Source organism: Papaver somniferum, chromosome 3 (genome assembly GCF_003573695.1).
Source record: "Papaver somniferum cultivar HN1 chromosome 3, ASM357369v1, whole genome shotgun sequence".
Taxonomy (NCBI): domain Eukaryota; kingdom Viridiplantae; phylum Streptophyta; class Magnoliopsida; order Ranunculales; family Papaveraceae; genus Papaver; species Papaver somniferum.
Window position 1 is genome coordinate 166,156,190 of NC_039360.1, and position 17,236 is coordinate 166,173,425.

At 35.8% G+C, this 17,236-nt stretch overlaps 1 protein-coding gene across 1 annotated transcript; it reads right to left on the minus strand.

The window, feature by feature from the left end:
- Positions 1 to 5,413: 5,413 nt before the first annotated feature.
- LOC113360302 lies at positions 5,414 to 7,102 on the minus strand. The gene is made up of 3 exons (XM_026603823.1): positions 6,746 to 7,102; positions 6,235 to 6,663; positions 5,414 to 6,094 (listed from the first exon to the last, which is right to left on the minus strand). Exons 1-3 carry the CDS (start codon positions 7,100 to 7,102, stop codon positions 5,414 to 5,416), a joined length of 1,467 nt encoding a protein of 488 aa, XP_026459608.1.
- Positions 7,103 to 17,236: the final 10,134 nt, after the last annotated feature.

Genomic DNA, 17,236 nt, shown 5'->3' on the forward strand with positions numbered 1-17,236 from the left:
GGGATGTTAAATGAAAATGAATGAGTAGAGAGGTAGAGAAGGTGGCGTTCTGGATGAAAATGAGTGACTCGCTAATGAGGAACTTTCTGATAGTACATTGAAAATTTCGTCTAACTTTGTTTTTGCGGGTGTCCCATGTACACGGGATTTTTATATTATTCTTTTTAGTTTTAATTCGCCTAACATTGCTTAAGCTTATTCCTATGGGTATGACAAAAAAATGTCGGTTGGCATACTAGGTGGCATGGAAAACTTGCTGAACCATGTTAAATCTTTTTCTTCTCTGTTTATCTTTAAATCGCTTTCTAACTCTAATCATCATCAAATCATCGTGTTTAGTGCGTAGAAGTATTTTTGGGTACAAACATTGGCGCCGACTAAGGGGATTCGAGTGAAAGAATCGTGTTTTATCATTGAGAGAGGTGCAGAAGAAATCTGCACGAAATTCCATGCAAAAATCAGCGAAGAAGATGAAAGCAAAAAAGGATCAGGGTTCTCATGGAACTGCTACAAAACAGTCAAGGAATCGTTACGAAGCAGAAACATTACAAAAGGCGTAACATTAATAACTGTTACAGTTGTGCCACTTTGAGAAAACCACCAAACGATAGAGTTTCTAGCGAATGTTATTCACAATATCGCCAGCACGATAAGGTCTTTATCGCCAAGCTACTACGAATATCACTCGATATTAACTCTAGCGCCAACGGCTAGTTCTTTATCGCCTATAAGTAGGTAATTTTCAAACTCAAAACTTTCCCCAAAAAATTTTGTGTAATTTTTTTTTCTTTTTTTCTTTTTCTCTCTTTCTCAATCTAATTTCTCTATTTCTCAATCTAATTTATTTTTTTTCAAATTTTCCCAAATGGCACAATTTCAAACCCAACTTGATTCGGCAACACAACTTGATTTTTATGGAGTAATGCTTGAAGGTGTCATTAATTATAAAGAAATAAGAAGAAAAGAAGTCTTCAAGTTTTGGATATTAACCAAGTCAAAACCGCAACTAAAAAAAGGAAAAGAAAGTTCAAAAATCGGTTGTGACATGAACTAATATATCTATATAATAAGGAATGAATTCTTTGCAAACCGTGGTTATACTGTTCATGAATTGATTCGTGTGAATCAAACCGATTTTTCTTCAATTGTGTTCTTTTATACTTATATGATAATATAGCAATTGAACAACTCTTTAACTAGTTTCATTTGAGTCATTTGAACTAGTTGTGGTTAGAATGAATAAGGTTGATATGAGAGTGTTCATATAGCTAACCTCGGTTAACTACTGTTGAGCCAACCTAGTGTACACGTTTAGGTACAGTTACTTAAACCTAAATGAAGGTACATTTCATTTGTGTATAACAAGCTAAGTTCGATCTAACGGTTGAAAGATATTAGCTTGAATCTAGTCAAGTTTTCATCTAACGGTGAATATTGAATGCTTTGTTACCAAGGTGAACTCTAGCAACTGGGAAACCTAATCCCTACACCTTATGTGTGATACTAGTTGCGACTAGAGATGATTCTCCTTTAACCTTAGGTTTTTCACGAAACCATGTAGGTTAACGACTTGAAGACTTCATTGGGATTGTAAAGCCAGACCCAACTATTTTCTCTGTAGTTGTGTGTTCTGATCTTACTTCTACTATCGTGATTGAGTATTATCTTTGTTAATATTTGCTTGAGATTTATCTCCGATAGGTAAGATTAAAAGAAGTCACAAACATCTTCTTATCATCGTTTGTGATTCCACAATATCTTGTTTCGCTACCATACGATTAAGATTATTGTGGTGATTGATAATACTAGGTTGTCCTTCGGGAATATAAGTCTGGTTTATCAATTGGTTCTTGTGCACCTTGATTTATCAAAATACGGAACAAAACTCGTAGGTATTTCTGTGGGAGACAGATTTATCAATTCCAATAGACTTTTCTGTGTGGTACAGATTTTTTTATCAAGTCTTCGACTTTGAGTCGTAGCAACTCTTGGTTGTGGGTGAGATCAGCCTAGCGAATCAAGTGCGTAAAATCCTGCTGGGGTTCAGAGAAGTAAGGAGCGTCATTGTACCTTGATTAGTGTGAGATTGATTAAGGCTCAACTACATTACATTACGAAGTCCATTGGTAGTAGGCTAGTGTATGTAGCGGCTTAATACAGTGTGATGTTCAAAGCTGGACTAGGTCCCAGGGTTTTTTTGCATTTGCGGTTTTCCTCGTTAACAAAATTCTGGTGTCTGTGTTATTTCTTTTCCGCATTATATTTTGTTATATAATAGAAATATCACAGGTTGTGCATCAAGTTCAATCAACTGGGACTCCAACCTTTGGTTGTTGATTAAATTAATTGACGCTTAGATATTGGTTTTTGATACCGTCCAAGTTGTTTCACGTAATAATCAGGCTCGCGGTTTTCTATCTGTTTGATTTGTTGATTACATTGTGAAACAAAGATATAAACTGTGTGATATACTTTTCTCTAGATTAAGTCTGATTGTCCAGTTGATTCTCTTGAAAGTATATTGGAGTTTGTCTATTCAGATTGCCGAACGAAATATTGGGTGTGGTTGTTGTACGCCCGCTTTTTCAATTGGTATCAGAGCAGGCATACACGTTTAAGACCTCATAAGTCTGTGTTTGTAGCGATCTGAAGATGGATAGAAGTGTTATCTCTGATAAACGCATCACCAAAAAAAAAATGTTTCTATGAGATCTATTAAAGAAAAATATTTGTCGATCTCGAATATAGACAAACCTTGTGTTCCAACGAAACAGACTTCCATTGACAAGTGTTACCCGGATTACCTTACCGACTAGTCTGCCTCTGAAGTTGAAAGGGAAGCAGCCAAAGAGAGTGCAGTGATTCTAAAACTTCTTAGAATCCATGCTCATAATGTCAATCGGTTGAAACACAAAGGCAATGCTCTTGTTGGTATGGTAAATGAGTGTGACTCTCTTCTAAAGGTCATTCGAGAGGGAAATGCCTCAGTTATTCACGAACTCTGCTTGAGGAAAAACTCAAAGAGGATGCTTTGGAAATTGAACTTCTTTTGAGTAAACTCTCTGTTCAAGAATGTTCCAAAGAGTCCACTGTACCAATTGCTTCTGATTTAACTGTAAAAGATTCAGTTCCAGAAACGAAATTGAAATCCCTTCCTGTTGAAAAGGATGTGCATGTGTCTTCCCCTAATCAAGGAATAGCCGCATCACATGGAATGAAGATATCTCCCAACAATGGTTTTAAGACTGTTCTGTCTAATCACTCAGGTGATCAGAAAGTGTGTCTCTTTTGTGATTCAAAAGGACATGTTGAACAAAAGAGGAAATCGAGGTTGAATGACAATTATATTATTCATCTTCAACACACCTTAGATTTAATTCTCAAAGGTGTAACTGACATTCGTATGTCTAGACCAATTGGTTTTAGTACACAGGGTGAGTACTACCAAGAAAGTCGGTTCGATGTGTTCCTCAAATGTTCAAATACGAAACAATCTTCCTAAACCAATTCGCTCAAGAAAAACTCATAGATCTTTTTCAATCAAATAGGGATATAAGGTTGTTCTTGATGTGAAAAAGGTACCATAAGAAGAAAGCAAAAAGGAAGAGCTGGACGACAACCTAAAAATGATAATTGAAGGTTATAATTTAAGAAATTATTAACGGGCTGTCAATTCCCTCTAGTCAAGATTCTTCAGGTAAGAATACATATTATGCGTCGTATTTTGATGATAGTAAATTTTATGATAACTTTTCACATAATAACGGTTTTTCTCCACATATTAGTAGAAATAGGTTTAACCAAAAACAACGTTCATTTGATGAGCTCAAGGCTCATACTTGTGCTAATTAATCACAAGTTTGAAATCTCACTCACAAAAATTCCTAGTTGAGTGAGATATAATCAGGTATACTTGATAGCAAAGTGTTTTCTGATTCTCTAGTTATTTTCTTATCATTCCTAGTCGGATTATCATTCACAAACATGTTTGCATAAGTATTTGTAATATGGCAAAAAAATAAAAATAATTTTTTTTTGTCAAAAAAAATTGCTACTAATATGCTCTAAATTTTTCACCAGTGAGAACGTAAAATTTATTGAGCTAAAATTTTGAAATTATTCACATAGAAAAACATTGGTGTATAAACAATGTCTTGTTTCTTGTCTTTCGCCATTTGGGTTCTTTTCGGCTAAGGGTCAAGGTTGTGTTCGTACGGGTATCCTTGTTACATGTGACGAACCAACTTTGAAAACCCTAAAATTCGTTTTCCTAAGAAACTATTAAAAAAAAAAAAAACTTTTTGTGAGTAGTCTTACTCCAGGCTTTTGTTTTTCAAGAATGGCTTCTCCTCCTTGTTCTTGGGATTTGCCGAAAGACTTTATTGATGATGTTGTTTATTTTGAGTTCATCTTAAAAAAGAAAAGAACCATTGTTGATGATGATGAACTCAATCTTGGTGCATCATGCTATTATGCATATTCTCATCAAGATAGAGAACAGGCTGAGATGGTCTCTGCTGAAGTGGTTCATGGTTTTCTCAATGATCTCGGAAAAGCAAAACTGAAGCTTGGGAACTCTATGAAGGATCTTGATGTGTTACCAATTGAGTTGAAAAAGGTTAACTCTGACCTTGTTCTCATGAAGTCACATGTTAAGGATCTTCTCAAAAAGTATATATTCTCCAAATAGGATGTCAATGTTGCCAGTCACAAGCTTGAAGGTCTTGAAACCCGTGAAGATTCTGAACACGAACTCTGATTTTAACGTGTGTTGGTTTTAGAGTTGCTTGTTTTGTTTTGTTTTGTTTTTTTTGATTCTATGTCTAGGAAACTTCTTATGAGAATTTATTCTTGTATTTTTTAAGAACGATAACTAGGGTTTGGAATAGCCATTATTGTGAGTATTTTTTTTTTTTGCTTGATAATACTCAAAATTTTATTAAGAACTCAAAGTTATTACAAAATTACAATTTTACCCTTGCATCAGGGAAACACAGAGTAAAATAAAAAAACAAAAAAGAGAAAAATCCTGGCTAAATCTATAGTAAGGAAAATCTGGTATTTCCAGTTTTGTAATAAAACTAGGACATTGACTATATATCATTCTTTCACCTTTAGCCAAAACTGATCCTTTCTTTGCTAGCAAATCTGCTGAAGTGTTTATCTGAAGCTATGTATGAAGTACCAGGCTTGCAGTGCAAATTTGATCTTATTCCATCTAGTAGTGACCCACCAGGGAATTTTTCCATAATGAAAAAGCAGAGATTACAAATTGAGAGTCTGATCTGAAGCATACTCTAAGAATTTGTTGATTCACTTACCATTCTCCTACACAGATGACTGCAAAGATCTATGCCAGAAAATTGTTAGCAGTTCCCAAACCTCCTGAAACAACAATTTCAAAAACTCCATTTCATTTCCTACAAATGAAACCATAGCCAGCTGCACCTGGATTGCCTCTTGAAGCACCATCACAACAAATGAGGAAATAAGAAGGATCGGGCAGATAGAAGAAAATTTCAGTTACCTTGACTGTTTTTACTCTTCTACACTCCAGCTCTAAAAAATTTAGGATTTGAAGATCATATGCAGAGTTCCACATTACACCTGACATTCTAACATCACTGTCTTTAGTAAAACTTATAATTCTCTTCTTTAAAGCATCACAGTTGTATGGTTCTTCTTCATAAACCATTTTGTTTCCCATGAACCAAATTTCTTTCAAAGTTACAAGAGCTGCAACTTTCCAAATTTCTTTCGCTGATGGGCTTTTGTGATTTGCAAAAGTAAGAATGTCTTCAAATGATTTTGGATTAGTGAAACTGGAAATCCCACCAAGCCAACTCCAAATGATTTCACTGAAATCACAAAACCATAAAATATGCTCCAAATTTTCCTCTGAGTTCTTGCAAAAAGGGCATCTAGAAGCTAGTTGGAACTTCCTTTTCTTCATCTTGTCATCTGCAGGAACTATCCCTCTCACCAACTTCCAAACATTACTAGCAATATTAGGATGGATAGGCTTATGCCATACAAATTTTGTCCATTGAAGTTTTTGGAATTTTTTTTCTAATGCATTCATAAGCAGAAGCCACTGAAAACTCACCAGTATTAGTACCAGTCCAAATTTTTCTATCTCCCCTTTGTCATCCAATAAAGGTAATTCAGAAGGATCAAAAAAATCTAATAATTAACCAGGAATTACCCAATACCCTCACATATTAAGTCAGGTACTTTCATATCTGGGTTTTGTTGCATTGTAGTATTCTCTGGGTGCAGTATCTTCAAAGGAGTATCTTTTATCCAAATGTCAGACCAAACAGATATGTTCTTTCCATCTCCAACTAACCATCTGAAATGTTCAAATACCTCGGGAGCAACCCACTTAATACCAGGCCAAATTGAGGATTTTTTATAATATTCAATCCAATTTCCAGTTTTGTCTTGAAACTTTGGTTGAAAGAATCTTGACCATTTATCATTACCATTTTGCATTTTCCAGCATAACTTCATTAACATGGATTTATTGATATCTTCAAGTTGCCTTATACCCAAACCACCTTCATCTAAGGGAGGGCAAGCTTTTTCCCACTTAAGAGTTATTGGTTTTCTTACAGAAGGGTCCCCTGACCAGAAGAAATTTCTGATGATCTTTTCACTCTCCTTGAGAAATTTTTTTGGCCATTTATAGACAGACATATTAAAAATTGGAATACTGCATAACACAAACTTTACCAGCACTAACCTTTTCTGGAACGACAATAACTTCCCCTTCCAGCCAACTAAGTTGTCTTATAACATTTCCACACATCCCCATACATGCTGACATGCTGCCCGTAGTTAAAATAACTCCCAGGTATTTATCTGGAAAATTTGCTAAGCACATATTGCATTCTCCTGCTATCTGTTGTTTTCTTGCATTACTCGTGCCTCCAACAAAACACTTGCTTTTAGATAAGCTGACCATCTGCCCTGATGAAGTTTGATAATCTGCAAGAGTTCCCAAAAGTTTACTTACATTCATTCTCTCTCCATTGCAGAACAAGAAAATGTCACCTGCAAAGAAGATATGAGATGGTTGTACACCATTTCTAATAACCATTATTGTGAGTACACATAGCTATTGCCAACGTTTTTCATCTTGCAATGTTTATAGATTTTTTTATTTAAATTATAAGTTATTTGGAAGATGATTTTTGCAGTATTAATCTTTATGGTTTATGTATTGCAAATTGTTATGGGATATGTTGTTTACGTCCGTGAACCTTGATTGTCCCATATTTGTTCAAAAGTTAACTCTATTATATGTCGGTATGAAAGTATTGATAATAGATAGAATGAACTTTTGACAACAAAAGTTAAGCCTATTATGTCATTATGCAAATATTGATGGAAGACAGGATGAACTTTTGTTTTCAAAGATTAAGTTTATTATATTTTATTGTGCAAATAGTGATAATAATAGAATTAATCTTTGATTATTCTGAAGTATTGGTCTTTCCCTGATCCACATCTTTGTGTATGTACTGTTTTGCTCCGTAAGTTCTCTTATGTTGAGCATGGACAATTGAATTGATCATTTTCCTTGTGGTTAATTCAATTGAGATTTTTGGATACAAATTCATGTTTCATGTGATTTGTTAATGTCCAGAGAAATCCTTCTATTCTTGTGAAAGTAAGGTCGCTCTTGTTGTTCTTTCGGAAGTGACATTTTATGGGGGGAGAGTTCTTAATTGAACTTTTTATTAATTGACAAATCTTTGTGGGGAGTGCAGTTGTGGAATATTGCAGGAGTTATCTTGTATTTTTATAAACTCCTTGATAAATACACTAAGTTTCGACTATGTGAAATCGTCGAAACAAGTTGGTATGTTGTTCTCTTTTGGTCATGAAGTATCTCTATGAAAATTTCATGAGGATACAACTAGTTTTCGTACCTTTGCCAATTTATGTTGACAAAAAGGGGGAGAATCAATGCGTAGTTCACACTACAAATACATATGGTTTACGGAACATTATGTAAGGGGGAGTGGTTTTCATTACGAGAAGATGTTTGACTAAGGGGGAGTGGTACATATCACCATAGTATTGTTGTCAAAGTTGTAATAAAATTAAACTTTGATGTTGTGTAATAATACTATGACACTGTATAAAAATGATTGAGAGCAACTATTTTCTCATTGTTATAGTTATGAATCTTCAACAACTATGTTGCTGAGTTGAACACATTTAGAATCATTGGAGTACTTGGAAGTGACGAACATTTCGAGTAATGTTGAAAAACCAAGGATATCAAGCATTTGGATGAGAATCTACAAGTTTATTTATTTTGTAATCCATATGTATTGATAGTTTTGTCACTGAAATTGACAAAGGGGGAGATTGTTAGAGCACTGCTCGGTCGAACTCGCAAGCGTTGCTATCTCAAGATTGTTTGTCAATGCTAGTGATCAAAACTATAAGTCTTGATTTCTAGTCTACTTATAGTGATGTCACGGACTAGGATATATTGTGTAGTTGAGCATTAGACTTCACGACGTTCATCAATTGAAGACGAAGAACTACTAAGGAAAGCTTGTGGAACTGCATCAACCAAAGGTATGTGGAGACTAAAACTCATCTATCACTTGGAAAGTCTATTTCTACTCTATCTCCTATATTGAGACAAAATTTGTATTACTATATATTTTTCGATTATGCACATTTGAGATTTCAAGCTGAGTTTAGCTCGCTTATATATTTCTCAAAATATGTGTTGGTAAGCTTTCGCTTCAACCAAGTTCATCTTATATTCTTGAAGAAAGTCAAAAGATGATCATGTGAAAATCGCGGAGTAACATCTTACATGGTTTGTGTGATACAATCATTTGGTGTAGACTTGGAATGTTTCGTTATGATTATTTCAATAGCTTGAAATTTCTTTGATGCTAATAGTGTGTGAAAACGGCTATTGTCATCCTCTAAAAAAGTTTCAATGGTTCAAATAGAGTTTAGAACACTTAACCATAATTGGATTATAAACATGTTATGCACTCTAGCATATATGTAATCCATGTCCGAGAAACATAGTATGCATACCCATATGCATACATGTTGGTTTGAGAAGTCCGGGAACCTAAATACACGTACCCGTACACGTGATGGCGTAAGGTTCAGGTCCGAAAAATTCTGCTGGGTTTCGATGTATGCATACCCGTTCGCATACTGGCGAAAACCAAACTTGGTCCGGCTACTTAAGTATGCGTACCCGTTTGCATACTTGAGTGGTTAAAGTTCTAAAATCGGTTGTGACATGAACTAATACATTTATATAATAAGGAATGCATTTTTTGCAAACCGTGGCTATAATGTTCATAAATTGATTCGAGTGAATCAAACCGATTTTGCTTCAATTGTGTTCTTATATACCTCTATGAGAATATAGCAATTGAACAACTTTTTAACTAGTTTCATTTGAGTCATTTGAACTAGTTGTGGTTAAGATAAATAAGGTTGATATGAGGGTGTTGATATAGCTAACCTCGGTTAACTACTGTTGAGCCAACCTAGTGTACACGTTTAGATACGGTTACTTAAACCTAAATTAAGGTACATTTCATTTGTGTATAACAAGCTAAGTTCGATCTAACGGCTGAAAGATATTAGCTTGAATCTAACCAGGTTCTCGTCTAACAGTGAATATTGAATTCTTTGTTACCAAGGTAACTTAGATTGCAAACCCTGATTTGAAAACAATATAAAGGAGAACTCTAGCAACTGGGAAACCTAATCCCCACACCTTCTGTGTGATGCTAGTTGTGACTTGAGTCGATTCTCCTTTAACCTTAGGTTTTTCAGGAAACCCTGTAGGTTAACGACTTGAAGACTTCATTGGGATTGTGAAGCCTGACCCAACTATTTTCTCTGTAGTTGCGTATTCTGATCTTACTTCTACTATCGTGCTTGAGTATTATCTTTGCTAAGATTTGCTTGAGATTTATCTCTGATAGGTAAGATTAAAAGAAGTCACAAATTTCTTCGTATCATCGTTTGTGATTCCACAATATCTTGTTTCGCTACCATACGATTAAAATTATTGTGAGGTCATTGATAATACTAGGTTGTGCTTCGAGAATATAAGTTCGGTTTATCAATTGGTTCATGTGCACCTTGATTTATCAAAAGACGGAACAAAACTCGTAGGTATTTCCGTGGAAGACAGATTTATCAATTCTAATAGAATTTTCTATGTGAGACAAATTTGTTTATCAAGTCTTCGACTTTGGGTCGTAACGACTCTTGGTTGTGGGTGAAATCAGCTAAGGGAATCAAGTGCATAGAATCATGCTGGGGTGAGAGACGTAAGGAGCGCAACTGTACCTTGATCAATGTGAGATTTATTAGGGCTCAACTACATTCCAGTCTGAAGTTCATTGGTAGTAGGCTAGTGTATGTAGCGTCTTAATACAATGTGGTGTTCAAAGCTGGACTAGGTCCCGGGGTTTTTCTGCATTTGCGGTTTTCCTTGTTAACAAAATTATGGTGTCTGTGTTATTTATTTTCTGCATTATATTTTGTTATATAATAAAAATATCACAGGTTGCGCGTTAAGTTCAATCAACTGTGAATCCAACCTTTGGTTGTTGATTAAATTGATTGACGCTTGGATATTGGTTTTTGATACCGTCCAAGTTGTTTCACATAATAATCAGGCTCGCGGTTTTCAATCTGTTTGATTTGCTGATTACATTGTGAAATATAGATATAAACTGTGTGATATACTTTTCTCTAGATTGAGTCTGACTGTCCAGTTGATTCTCTTGAAAGTATATTCGAGTTTGTCTATTCAGATTGTCAAACGAAATATTGGGTGTGGTTGTTGTACTCCACTTTTTTAGTCAACAATCAGAGTCACAAGCTCATTCACCCACTCAAGATCAGGGCACGATGAGGAGAACTCACCATTTCCATAATCTTTAATAAATAAAGAATCTAACTTAAACCCACTATTTGACAAAGAATTGCTCTTAATTAACATCTTATAGGAAACTGATAGAGTATATTTTTTAATACTTATGAGAAAATATTAATGGAGGAGAGTCATATCAACAAATACACAATCCCCATTAACCTAGAAGTAGGAGAAGAACGCGATACTTGCTCCGATGCAACAAAAACCCAATCCAGAAGATGGGTCTTAATATTTTCTATGATGAAAAACATGATAATAATCAACAAAAGATTTATCAATAGGTAATAATTCATAAGAGTTATTTCTTTGTCTTGGCATATATATAAACAAACAGAGAACAACATTTATTTGATGCCACGTTGGTTTTTATTATTAATCATTCGATAAATTGCATCTAAAGGTCTAAACTTTTTGTCATATCGCTTTGTCAAACAACTGTGTTTCGGGATTGCGACCCATGAATATTTAATGGTTAATATCTTTTTACATAGTAAAATATTTCTTTGTATAACCTGATTTTTATTTTAATTTTTTCATACGAATATACTCTTTTTTGCTTATAGTTTTTTTACGAGTTTGGACATTTTGGTAGTTTTTAAGCTGTAATTGTTTTTGCTAGGAACAAATAAAAAAAATCTTAAAATAATATTTTTTAAGAAGTAGACAATATTCTCGGATAAACCTTTAACTATTGTTTTAATTTCTGGATCCTCGGAGTCTTTAAAATAGTCAAGAGCTTCTTCTAGATCATTACCCCAAAACTTAGGTCATCATTATTCTCCGTAAGACCTAGCACTATGGCTTGAATTTCAGGGTTTATAGAGTCTTTAAAGTACTCGAGTGCTTCTTACAGTTCTACAGTTTTTTCACCTATCTGACTTAAGAGAATTGTCTCATCAATTTCATGTAAGGAATCACCTAATAAATTGTCGTCCCAATTATCCTGAATTAGATCCTGAACTAAAGTGCTAATCATATTTACTTCCTCTAAATCATTAGAAGGTTGTCTAGTAACATTAAAGACATATAGTTCAGTGGTCATATTGCCAAAGGATATGTTCATAAGTCCGGTCCTACAGTTGATGATAACATTAGATGTGGCTAAAAATGGGCGACCTAAAATCACCGAAATTTGAGCATTAGGGTCCTGAAAAGGTTGGGTTTCTAGAACAAAAAAAAATCCATTGGATAAATAAATTTATGAACCTCAATCAGTACATCTTCTATGACACCACGAGGGAGTTTGACAGACCTATCATCTAGTTGTAGTCTCATTTTTGTCGGTTTCAACTCACCAAGACCTAGATGAGTGTACACATGGTACAGGAGTAAGTTAACATTGGCTCCTAAGTCAAGTAATGCCTTATCAACCATGTGATTACCAATTGTACAAGATGTGGTGGGGCATCCAGGGTCTTTATACTTGGGGGTTGTTTGGTTTAGAAGGATTGAACTTACCTGACCAGCTAAAAATATTTTCTTATGGACATTAATCTTACGCTTTTGTGTACAAAGATCTTTAAGGAACTTGGCATAAGCAGGCATTTTCCTTATTGCTTCTAATAAAGGGATATTAATTTTCACCCGCTTAAATATTTCCATTATTTCGTTGAAAGTCGACTCTCTCTTTGTTGGAACTAACAACTGTCGATATGGGTATCTAGGCATAAAGTCTGACCTATCAGGAACCGCATTGGCATCACTAGAAACTTTTTCAGTCTCTTCAGCTAGTGGTTCCTCTTGGTCCTCTTGGGAACTAGAAGGTGGATCTACAGTATGTCCCCTATTAGGCATGAATACCTTATTGTCTACCATTTTACCACTTCTAAGGGTTGTTATAGAGTTCACATGTCTGAGCTCATTCTCTCCAGAGGATACTTCATGATTTCCTCTCGGATTGGGTAGTGGTTGACTGGGAAACTTTCCTTTCTCTCTCTCTTGCAAAGACTCAGCAATTAGACTAACCTGGGTTTTTAGCTCGGAAATACCATGAGAGTTTTCTTGTAACCCTTTCTCAACCGATTGCTTAAACACTTCAGTGTTATGAGATAATATAGTGATAGATTCTTCTAGGCTCATGATTTTTTTATCTGACGGGTTCTGATACTGATCATCCCTAAATGGTTCTTAGTGTACCCAAAACCTGGGAATCTCTGGCGCGAATTCATAGAGACTTGAACAATAAGAAACACCAAGTGAGCGAGCCAATCATATTAACAAAATTCAGCAATCTAAAATGATTCTCTAAAAACCAAAATTCACATTCCAATGAGAAAGTACAATATTTATATATGAATTGGAAAACCTGGTACATAAACATTTCATCAAGAGGTTGAATGACTTATTAACATTTAATGAGGAGGCTCAAGTACTTATTATTCACCCATTATGAACAACTAAGACGCGATGCAATACTGTAATTTCTAATGCATCGGCAGTCACATCTCATACTTGAGTTTCTAGAATCACATCATATCTTGATTCTCACCCTCAAATACTGGTTCCGATCACAGATTCAACTTACCCTGGAAACTAATGCCAACTATGAACAACTAAGAAGCTAGGATTAACAGTAGTAGCCAAGGTAAATGATACCTGCGAAAATGTTTTTTCTTTTGATATAATTTGAGCCACAAAACTGACCTTTGAAACATGGAAACACACAAGAAAAAGTATAAACGAAAGTGTAATTAATAAACATAAAATAATTATTTATAGCATTGATAATCATTTTTCCTTTTGTTGTGATCATTTTTCGTTCTTAAACTGCCAAGAGCTCAAATTCTTAAAATGCAACTTTCAATGATGATAACTTACTTGTAATGTGAATGTCTTTCAATTCATAAATTTTACTCACTCTCCTCATCGTCCGATTATAGGGTTGGCATATACCTACCAGGTACAAAAATACTAGTTATCATCAAAAAAGTATAGGTACTTGGGAAGAAGATAAGTAAATTCATCTTAAAAATCTCACATACAAACTGTTAATTCGTTCAGCATTGGACCAGCTACACATCTAACATTCTTATAGCAGTCAATTAGAATGATTAGTTACATGTCCATTACATACTTAGTTAGGTTGCCACACAACCTCTTAAGTAAGATCTAAGATTTAATGTAACAATGAACTTCCTATATATAAAACAGCGATAAAAGAAACTTCTTATATATTAAACGGCGATAAAAGAAAGGAATATAAAAACCTATTACTCTTTCGGCAGTGGCTGCCTTTTCCTGCGCTCCAGCACCAACCATATACCTGGGCCCAAGAAAAAATGTTACAACTTTTTCTAAATTATCCATGTACCTGAAATGTATGAGTCTAGAAAAGAAGCTATGGTGAATCAATTAGAGAAAATTATGAAAGAACCTCATTTCCTTTTCCAAAACATTAAATTCTGATAATATATGTGTGTGTTGTTCCATGTAGCATATTAACTTAATAGGTGTTAAAATACATGGAGCGTTCTCAATTATCGGATTTTTTGATATAAATTTTACAATGAAGACCATCAACTTTCCTTATCAATCAATGTTTATCTCGAAAAAGATTTTTGATAATTTTTTCTAGATCAAAGAACTCAACCTCATCGAAGGTTTCTAGAACGCACTCGGAGTTGAGTTGATCTAATTCTGGTGAAGCGTTTATAAAGACTTTACTGTCCAAAGAGTCAGATTGCTACAAACATAGACTTATGAAGTCTTTAATGTATTAGAGCATGGGCGACGGTCAGACAACATGATAAAGATCTCGACATTGATCTAGATTAAACATCCATGTCTTTTTGGAACCGTCAAAATTATTGTAAGACAATTCCTTAAAAAAATATTGATAAGATATTTTTTTATACTTTTTATACCATTTTTTCCCATAAAGCTAATAACAATTTATTAGAATCATATTACATATGATATTGGTTTGGTATTAGCCAATGCCGTTATGACATGGGTTATAAAAATATTATAAAGGCAAGCATATCAGGGTGCAAATATTAACCCTTATTGAAGCCCACAGCACATCAGATGAAAATCATGCAAGGGTTGTTTAATTTATTTCATATTTCTCACTCTAACTACTAGATTTCTGCGTTCATGTATGGAACTAAATCTAGAAATATTCAGTTCAGGGTTCAGGTTTCATTTTTATTGTTTCACACTAGAGAAGACAACAACATGCTACCAAAATTGAGTAGGGAACTTTTTTGTGGGTGAAAAATGTTTCTGCCGATTTTGGTAAATTCGTGTGTGTGGATGAGAAATGAGTCTAGACCCCCAAAAAATGCACTGCACTGGAGTACTTTTGATTCGAGAGATCAATATGTACAAATCTGGCCTAAACCAAGAAATGGTCGTTCCAGGCTTGCTTCGGTCATAAAGTGAAGGAGAAGGGTTGGTCTTAGGGAGGGAAGCGAAGAAAGTGTTGAGACCAAAATCGTTGATTCTGAAAGTGTGGTTGTTTGTGACTTGTATCAGAAAGTAGAACTGGCTAGCAAAATGAAAAACCTATCAGGTGATTTCTGGATACTGTATTGTTCTCCGACCAAAACTTGTTGTCTAGTGGAAATAGGTGAAACCTATTTATACAAGTCGTAATAAAACGTACCCTGGTCTTGTAGGAAGTGGAAACGATTGAGTGGTGGAAGATTAACGTGTAACTTCAGGAATAATGCTTCCATAATGAAGAAGGAGGATCCGTTTAAACCATTACTTCTTGCCATTACTACCCGCCCCGCTTTATGACACTTTTTCTAACAGGCGTATTGCACGCCGCACGCTGTAAACCGCCAGACCAATACCCTGATGAGTATCCCCCAGTTTGTGACATTTTGATGTCTCGAGTGTTTTCGTGGAAAACATGTAGCACTTTGATACGTGTGTCAAGTCAAAATCAAGAGACTTGTCGCAGGAAAATAGAATGTGATGCTATTAGGCTCGTCTTGGCTGGTCGCCTAAAAGTTGCCGCAAGTCTGTTAGTTCGGTGGAAAACTTGGATGGCTGAGATTGCATCTCGTGAGGAAGGGTAGCCGTTGATTATGTCTACCTTCCGTTGGCGCCTGGAAACTTTTGGTGTATGCCAGTGGCGCTGCCGCATGACTGGCATAACTCGTGCATGTCAGTGGCACGGTGGTGCAAGTCGCGTCTGGCGTAGCCGTGGCCACTGGACTTAGGTGGCTGGTCTCCTAAAAGTTGCCATAAGTCTGTCAGTTCGGTGGCAAACTTGGATGGCTGAGATTGCTTCTCATGAGGAAGGGTAGCCGTTGATTATGTCTACCTTTTGTTGGCGCCTGAAAACTTTTGGTGTATGCCAGTGGCGCTACGACATGACTGGCATAGCTCATGCATGCCAGTGGAACGATGATGCAAGTGGTTCCTGGCGTAGCCGTGGCCACTAGACTTAGGTGGATGGTTGAGATTTCAAATCATGAGGAAGTGTAGCCGTTGATTATGGCTACCTTCCTTGTGTGCATGCCAGCGGCATTGCGACATGGCTGGCATAGTTCACGCACGCCAGTGGCACGGTGGAATGGCTGGCATAGTTTGTGCATGCCAGCTGCACGATGGTGTAAGTGGCGCCTGGCGTAGCCATGGCCACTAAATTTTTGGCACGTTGGTGTTAGACTCGAACGTGGCGTGGAAACATCAGTTTCAATGGCCACATCAATCCCAATGTTCTGTGGAACATTGTTGCCGCAGCAACTTTGCCTAAATTAGGGTTTTCCACGTCGAAACCCTAATTAGCGCATAAGGCATGCGGTCATGGATGGCTGAGATGATTGGCCCAAATTCAATATAAACCATTTAAGTTGGCTTGACAAGTTGGATGGTTGAGATGATTCACATAAATTTGTGTTAACTCATGAAATTTCGTAAAATTCAGATGTGGGACCTTCACTAAAATCGTTTTAAAATTCTCGTACGAACTCGGATTTTGACGGTCCGTCCCTCCATTCTGATCAGGAAGAATTCAGGAGGGGTTCTGTCAGTTTTCAACCATGACCTAGATCGCCTTTTGTGTTGTATCTCTTAGCTCGTTACTCCGATGATTTGAATTTTTAGTATGTTATGTTAGACATCCATACAAAACTTTTAGTATGTAGCTCATAATAAAATTATTTACCAAATGATCCCAGTTGTTTGTACAATCTTTTGGAAGAAAATTTGGCATGGTGACCACTTGACGCAATTCCACCTCTTTTAATATTGTGGCAGGTTTAGAGCAACCTGATTGGTCAGTAAAATAGGGGTTCGTCCAAGTACGAGTGTGGCCACACATATGGTGCG

Coding starts and splice junctions, on each gene's coding strand:
- LOC113360302 (XM_026603823.1), bottom strand. CDS start 7,102: ATGGTTATTAGAAATGGTGTACAACCATCTCATATCTTCTTTGCAGGT. Junction 6,664..6,745: donor TTATTGTCGTTCCAGAAAAG/GTTAGTGCTGGT, acceptor AAATTTCTCAAG/GAGAGTGAAAAGATCATCAG. Junction 6,095..6,234: donor AACAAAACCCAGATATGAAA/GTACCTGACTTA, acceptor GTGAGTTTTCAG/TGGCTTCTGCTTATGAATGC.